This window comes from Etheostoma spectabile, chromosome 18 (genome assembly GCF_008692095.1).
Source record: "Etheostoma spectabile isolate EspeVRDwgs_2016 chromosome 18, UIUC_Espe_1.0, whole genome shotgun sequence".
Classification (NCBI taxonomy): Eukaryota; Metazoa; Chordata; class Actinopteri; order Perciformes; family Percidae; genus Etheostoma; species Etheostoma spectabile.
In genome coordinates, this window is record NC_045750.1 from 2,700,401 (window position 1) to 2,708,471 (window position 8,071).

The following is an 8,071-nucleotide window of genomic DNA, read 5'->3' on the forward strand; positions in this document are numbered from 1 at the left end:
TTTTTACACAGTTTAACAACAAAACTCTGAGTGAACATCACTAGCTAGTAGCCCACTGTAAGGTTGAGGATGCCCTCATAATATTACACTGCTCTGTTAGATACATGGATATGCCTTGGCAATGAAATACATTTTTCAGAATCTCACTTGTTTAAAATATGATGAGATGATATTTAACAGCATTAGACTCTGTGGTGAGTAGATGTTGATTAGTGGAGTCAGACAGAGGAAGAAGCCTCAGCATCGTTTTCATAGTTAACTGTATCTTGACATGACTCGTCACTTTCCTAACACACACTCTTGTTTTCAAAACATTGTTTTTAACTTTTTATAACTCAACAATGGTCAAAAGGTGTTTGTGTGTTCTTGTGTAATGTCTTATATCTCAGTGTTTGTCATTGTTGCATCGTCACATTAACAAATCCACCAACAAAATGCAGCTAATTGTAAAGTTATAAAACAAAAGACAGTGACAAAATATTAAAGCTCCTTTCTGAGCAAATGTTTTATATAATTATCCACAAATTGATTTAAAACGGCTCATCATATTCCCACTTGGTTTCTCTCCTGTGGATGGAGGAGTGATGAAAGGAAACAGCTGCACCTCATGAGTCACTTCACTTTTCAATATCTTTGGATACCTTGATGTCTGATTAAGGTGAGATGTTGTAAAAGTCACAGTGGCTGAACAGGGAAGCCATCTTGTCTCTACGTCATCCAGCAACTTCACAGTGTGTACACACACAGAGCGTGGCGACACAGAGCAGAACAAGGGGAACTCCCTGTAACAATAAGAGATTTTAGATTTCCTTTTGAAATGTAAAGGGCATTATAAATAAAATGTATTATTATTATTATTATTATTATACGACTCACCACCTGCATCATTTACACTGACTTAGACCCTGATCCAGTGTAGGGAATCAAAAAGATATTAGAGGGGCAACTTTACCCGTACAGTCCAAAAAAGTCACGGCTTTCTCAAAATGTTGTGGATGATTTGAAAAATAGTAATAATAGTAATACATTGTTTGTTTGATCCCGGTTACACCTGTTCAGGAGGTACTGGACCAGCTCTCCGTTTAAAGGGTCCCATCCTCTAGGCCTGTGGTTCTTACTCTATTAGGCACCACAAAGGATTGATTAAGCTGGCGTCGAAAACAATCGCCTGGCTTCTAACTGCCTACCTACCCTGCTTACTCTGAAACGGCACCTGACCAAATAGCACTAGAGCCAGATACCCCCCCCAGCCACGCCCGTTAATGACAGCTCTCTTCTTATTGATCAGGGCACTTGGTATAGTTGCTAGGATATTATTTAGTGGCCAGGAAAATAGGCCCCAGGGGTAAGTTAATTTCAGTGGCTAGAGCAACCGGTAAGAACCTTCAAGGATGTTAAACACACTACACCTAATTAATTACCACCTTAAAAGAGAAAAAAATAAATTCAATGTCTACTACGTGTACTTTAAATGCAGTGATTATATGCTTTATTGCAGAATAATTGAAATCAAAAGGATTAGATTAAAATAATTCAAATACATCAATCTAACGATATAATACTGGATAACACTTAATAAAATGATTAAGATTCAAAATCTGCTTAAAACAATTAAACTGTAAACTATACAAAACTTAATAATTCATTAAAATGGTTAAATGGTGAAACCTGATTGCAATAACTGAGCTTGGATTCATTTGGAAATCTTCTTTCCTGTAGAGACGGGAGGAGAGTGAGTCGCCCAGACCCCCTGGGGTCTGCCACAGCTGCATGATCCGTTAGAAATTAGAAACTCTGTCCAAAGTCTTCATAATGTCTTTATAAATCCACAGCTGTTGCTCCAGAGTCTGATTACTCCAGAGGGGTTGGCTATGATGGTTTCCCTCTGTGGCTTCTGTCTCGTAAATCCAGAGAGAATTTCTGAAGTTTTCTTTAGCTGTTTTTCTTGTTTTGTAGTTGAGGTTGTGGAGTCTGGAGATGTCTTGTCCAGTCCAGCGCCCTACGAGAGCGGCCGAGTAATAACCCCGATCTCTGTTTCTGCTTTATATCAGCTACACACAAAACCCCTTTCTTTAACACATACACCTATTTTTTACTATTTTCTTGTATACACACACTCTTACTGAAAGCTTACACTCATGTCTTCCCGTTGGCCTAGGCATATTTCAACATGTTCTTTCACTTCCCTTATTCCTCTCACATACATTGTGTCCACATGCTCTCATAATCACTTTTAAAAATCCTAGTCCCCTTCATTCTGTTTTACAGTAATAATTCACACTTTTAGAGGATTACATTGTAATTGTTACATTTTAACATAGCACATATTGTACTCTCTCTACATAATAAGTTGAAAAGTACTTAATAATTTCTATTGGTGATTTCAAGGATTATACTTTTTTATTTTTTTTAAAATACTTATTTATGTTATTAAGTTGGAAAGTACCTTGTCGTTACAAGACTCAATAGTCCATTGTTTGCACATCTGTCCCCTGAGTTAGGAAGGATGGAGTGTTGGGATCTCAACATTTTTGACAACGTGCATTAGATTGCTGTTTTTGAATGAGAAAGAGCCCTGTTTAAAATGCACACAGTAATCCACATCTTGTGCCAACATGAGAACATAAAAAGCATAATATTGTTTTTATTAGTGCACATCGCTGTTTGTGTGAGTGGAAAATAGAGATTGAGAGAGATTGAATATTGATATATAATATTGATTGATATTGTCTTAAAATATACTGTATATACTGTATACTGTTTATATGTTGAAACTATGGGGGCAATATTTGCTCCTTAACACATGTTTTAGGGACAGTCTTAAGGGGTATCCATTAATTCCTTTGAGGCATGTTTACCCCTCTCAATTTCCTCCCTGATCATTTATATACATGTTTTATTTGAGATATCAGTTCACCCCAGTTCTTTTCAACTCAGTGTTGTCATCATGTATTCTCCCTGGAAAATAAACCACAAAGGAAGATTTCAGCTCTGAACTTACAGTTTGTGTGGATCAGTGCGAACTGTTGGTGTGAATGTGCTCACCTCGAGCTCTGAGGAGGAGAACAGTAATCACAGTCATTAGCAGGACTTCAGCCACACGCAGGGCCAACATGATGTAGTCCAGGGCAGGCCAACCTGTCCCAGCTGTGGAAGCACACGTCATTTTGGCTTTTAAAATCCTGCAGCCATGAAAGAATTACATGTGATATAGACGGGAAACAACACAAGACTTTGTTTGCATCTGTCTGTGTAAGGAACATTTCAAAATACTGATTTCTTAACAGCCATGGTGTGGAGCATTTCAAAACATTCAACCATGCAATAATGAAGCAATAAAAACCATATAACCCCAAACTGCACAACATATCAACATCCGTGTCTGAACGTCCTTCGCTAACTGTGAATTTAGTTATTTGGGTCTCTGCCAGGGCGTGGGTGTTGCGTTTGTTGCTGCTGTGCATCGGTGTAAATTATTCAAAACTGGCAGTTTGGTGCAATTTAGATGCAAATTTAAATTTAATTTTAATTTCCTTTACATAAATAAAGACATTGGCCTTATAACTTGATGCAGAAATGGCACAAATTGTTGCAGAAAAATGTGTGTCCTTGACCAACAGCCACTTTGCTTGTTTGAAAGCAATGATGTCTCTCTCTCATGGGTCGGCCAAATTCTCTGGGCGGGCAAAAAAGAAAAAGGGGAGGTAACCTTGCCCCCTATGACATCATAAGGGGCAAGATTCCAGATCGGCCCGTCTGAGCTTTCATTTTTTCAAAGGCAGAGCAGGATACCCAGGGCTCGGTTTACACATATCACCATTTCTAGCCACTGGGGGACCAAAGGCAGGCTGGGGGAACTCATATTAATGAATGTATTAATGGATTAAGGTAATCATAAAGTGAAATTTTATTGCCATGGGACCTTTAAAACTGCCCCCTCCTCATCGGTTTCTCTCCCTTTCCCCTGGCACTACGTCATATTATTTTGAAGTTCCTTCGTTGTCTATACAGTTTTTTCTAGTTTACCTGGCAACATGTTGTCCAGCCAGCATCCTTTGTTAGATTCAACCATTTGTGTTACATGTGTTAACATTTACCATTTCTTTTAGTTAACTGTTCACATGTTTTTACTCCTATTTGTCATGATCCCAGAGCCGGGTCATATCACGAACAGGAAGGGAGAGTCCTTACCTTGTACATTTGGTGAGGCATCATTGGTACTTGCTTTTCTGCTTTCAGTTGTAGGTTTTGCTGTTGATTCTGTTGTTGTTATTATGGCGGTGGTTGTTGGTTTTGTTGTTGTTGTGTCCTCACCTGAACAGATGAACACAATTTAACAATCTGCTGTGATGTAACATTAAAACTTCAACTCCATAAAATATTGTAATATTTTAGGTATTTATTCTCATCAGTTTGAAGTGACTTTAAACAGCTCAGCATGTTCTCAGCTGGTTTCTCACCTGAGGACTGAGGGCTGAAGGGAAACTCCTGCACTTTGTCTCCTTCAGTCACTTCACACCTAAAGAGCTGATACCTTGATGTGTAACTAAAATGAGAAGTAGGAAAGGTCACAGAGGTGTAGCAGGGAGACTGGGATGTCCTCAAATCTTGGTTATCTTTATCCACATCTTTAGACTGAAACAGCCATTTCACCGTGTGTTGACACCGTTCGTATGTCGACACAAAGCAGTGCAACGTCACGTTGTCAGCGTTGTTATGTTCTGTCACTGGTGATGGGGAGATTGGGAGTGAGAGTTAAAAAAACCATAATCAGAATTATTGTAATGTTTCAGTATTTTGTCCTAACAGGAAACATTGTGATTCAAATACTCACTGGTGACAATGGAGAGTTCAACCAGAGCGTCTTCTCCTTGTTGTTGTCCTGATTTCCTGATGTGTCTGCAGGTGTAACGACCAGCATCCTCCTCTGTGACCTTCTTCATAACCAGAGAACAGTTCTCTGTAACACTCAGTCGGTCTGATTTAGCGTTTTCAGCAATCCGCCCGTGACCAATCAGCACTACTATTGGTGTGTTTTCTAACTGACTGAAAACCCAGGTAGTACTGTCGCACGTTCTCTGACCGTCGATCACGTGTTCACAAGGCAAAGTGACGTCATCTCCAGCTCTGACAGTAAAGGAGGCGGCTGCTGCTGAGAATATACGAACAAAACGATGTATTAAATATTGCTTTTACTGTCAGTGTAAAGATAATAGTATTAGTAGCAGGGCTGTAGTACTCGAGTCCGGTCTTGGACTCGAGTCCGGACTCAAGACCGTTTTTCTATGGACTCGGACACTGGTCTTGCCAAATATGGCTTTTGGTCTGGACTGAGTCGAGGTGTCTTTATTATGTTGATAATAATATTGGAGGGAAAGTGAAACCCAAAATGATTGTCTTGATACTGTCATGCACAAGACCTTTTTTTCTGTCCTGGACTCGGTCTTGACTCGGACTCAAACCTCTTTGGACTCGGTCTTGACTTGCACTCGACTAGTCCTGGTCTTGGACTTGTCTTGGACTAGACAAAGGTGGACTTGACTACAGCCCTGATTAGTAGATAGTAGTAATAGTAATCAGTAATAGTAGTATTAGATAGTAGTATTTTTCTTTATTATTTATTTTGCTTTTTACTGTTTGAAACTGTGGCTGCTGTAATAAGGGAATTTTCCCACTGTGGGATGAATAAAGTATTATCTAATCTAATTTACAGCAAAAGTTTGCTTATGTGCCTCATCGTTGGTTTCCAAAAGTTTACTAAACTCACTATTTATTCACTCTACTGGAACACAAACTCACTATTTATTTGTCTTGGTTAACCCTCATGCTGTCCTCGGGTCAAATTGACCCGTTTTCCTAAATCAATGTTCTTTTTAATTCCCCAAAATAACATGATTGATTCCACAATGCTCTTTTGAAAGTAAAAATCTCTACTTTCATTAGTTTTGGGGTGTCTTATTCAATTTTATAGCATGTGGAGAAAAAAAATTGAAGTGTTTTTAAAATAGTATTGAGTAAAAGTTGACATATTCCAGTCTGTGATTATCATCAACATCCATTCCTTTAATTTTTGTCTCAATAATTCCTAATTTCTGCTTTTCTAACTCAAACATTAGGTATAATTTCATATAAATTAGGTTTATTGAACATAAATTCCAAAAATAACTTTTAACTTGAGTTAATAAGTTAGTGTTGTTAGTGTTCATATATCACGTCCGCCATTGTTGATTTGAACGAACAGTTGCGGCCGTCACATACATAAAGCACGTCCGTAGCTACCATTAGCACTAAATGGTTCGGCCCACTGCTGTTTGCACACTATCCCGTTACTTAAAGCCTAATCTCACATCGTCAGACATATTAACTGATAATAAGCTGATGTTTCTGTTTTTATTTACATATTCTATGTAATCTTACCTGTAAGCTGAAGCATTAGTATCAGAAAAAAAGAGGTTATAATCCACCTGAACTGAGCCATCGTGTCTCTCTGTCTTTGTCTGCTTGTCCTTCTTGAAAGTCTCTGAACCAGTTGCTACTTAAAGACAAATGTCCTATTAACTTCCTCTAAACATTAAAGTGTTACTTCCTCATCCTTCCTTCCTCTCAGACAGTATGTTGACATGTATATGTCACTTGTTGCTCGGGCAGACATCATTAGCTTTAACTTTCCTCCTTCATTTATTATGGCCGACATGAACTGGTACGACGCTCACGCTGACCTCAAGTATCTGGAATTTAAAGGTGCCTAAAATAAATAATTCAGATGAAACTTTATCAGTTATAGATGGAGTTTATTTTTAATTTCTGTGTCATGCCAAACATGTGGTCTGTGCCACATAGGATGACAAGACACTGCTTTTATACAACACAGCCTACATCTTTATAATTTTTAAAGGAAACAGCAAAAAAAACAAGCCAAAATGCTTCTATACTCTTATATAGCTTTAAAAACATATTTGAGAAAAAAAAACATTTCACACGTTACCACAAGTGCCGCGGGGCATCATACCAACCTGCTTTGGTTATTAGGAATCCTATTTCTGTCTTTAAATATAAATCATATTTAAGCCTGTAAAATGGAAGTTTTTTATTGTTTTTTCTTTGGGGGAATTGATAGGTCTTTTTTTTATAAATTATAGAATGTGGTCTAGACATCTGTAAAGTCTCCTGAGCTAACTCCTGTTGTAATTTGACACAATAAATACAATTGAAGTGAATTGAATTGCATTGAATATGAACTGTACACTGACAAGTAAGATTATCATTATCATCCCTATATGCAAATAGCCAGCTCAATATGTGTGCATCATCCTTACTTGCAAAATCAAAACAAACAAAAACCGTTTTTCACATACTTAACAAAGTTCTACGCAGTTAGCATTGAAAATAGCAATGAAAATGATCAATTATTATTAAAATCATTTTTTTTTCAGTCAGTCTGTGCTATCAGTCAGTTAGCACATTGAACAAACCGGCTTGTTTTCTTCCAGACTGACCAACCGTCCAGTTACAACAGTAAATGAAAAAATATAAGGATCTCAGTACTCAATACTGGGAAAATAACCTAAAATAACCTTTTTAGATAAATTATATACACATAAAATAAAACGCTGTTTAAATTTAGTCCATAAAACAAGAGCCCATTGGCCAAAATTATAGAACAATTAGCACACATCTTTTAACCACTTATCAGTTGTTCATCCTCTCTTTCTCTCTTATCAAGTAACGGAAAATAAGTGTAATGCTACAAGCTGTAACTACACCGTGCTTTCTTATTGGTTGGGTTTGTTGACGGTGGCGTAGAGGTCGCTGAGATCAGCTGAGGCTGCAGCAGCAGCAGAGGAAGAGGAAGCTCTCACGGTGCTGTAGGTCACTGCATCATCTTCATCATCATCTCCACCTCCAGCCTGGAGAACAAAAGACAACACGTAAATTACACAATAGGAAACAACACAATAATGCAACAATATGACAACCAGCGCCTCATAAACACAACACAATGCTCCATAATGTCCCAGCATCCCAGTAACCAATCAGCAGCTGACCTGGGCTCTCCTGTTGGTCTTCTTGG

The 8,071-nt window shown here is 38.1% G+C and overlaps 2 protein-coding genes across 4 annotated transcripts in view; both read right to left on the minus strand.

The window, feature by feature from the left end:
• Positions 1-8,071, minus strand: part of LOC116706115 (uncharacterized) — a gene marked incomplete at its 5' end in the record, with an annotated part of 25,882 nt that overhangs the window by 14,502 nt on the left and 3,309 nt on the right.
• On the minus strand, positions 1,552-6,560 carry LOC116706129 (uncharacterized). 2 transcript variants are annotated; one of them, XM_032542782.1, is made up of 6 exons: positions 6,418-6,560; positions 4,835-5,149; positions 4,461-4,727; positions 4,192-4,314; positions 3,046-3,147; positions 1,552-2,958 (listed from the first exon to the last, which is right to left on the minus strand). In XM_032542782.1, the coding sequence occupies exons 1-6, from the start codon at positions 6,476-6,478 to the stop codon at positions 2,909-2,911; spliced, it is 918 nt and encodes a 305-aa protein (XP_032398673.1). In that variant the 5' UTR covers positions 6,479-6,560; the 3' UTR covers positions 1,552-2,908. The 2 variants fall into 2 exon arrangements, with proteins under 2 accessions (XP_032398673.1, XP_032398672.1); XM_032542781.1 differs by having other exon boundaries at positions 4,835-5,152; positions 6,418-6,559.

Excerpts from the sequence above, each read along its gene's own strand:
- LOC116706129 (XM_032542781.1), bottom strand. The coding sequence starts at position 6,478 with ATGGCTCAGTTCAGGTGGATTATAACCTCTTTTTTTCTGATACTAATG. Across the intron at positions 5,153-6,417 it reads ACTAATGCTTCAGCTTACAG|CAGCAGCCGCCTCCTTTACT; the intron begins GTAAGATTACAT and ends GTATATTCTCAG. Across the intron at positions 2,959-3,045 it reads TCTCCTCCTCAGAGCTCGAG|GGAGAATACATGATGACAAC; the intron begins GTGAGCACATTC and ends TTTATTTTCCAG.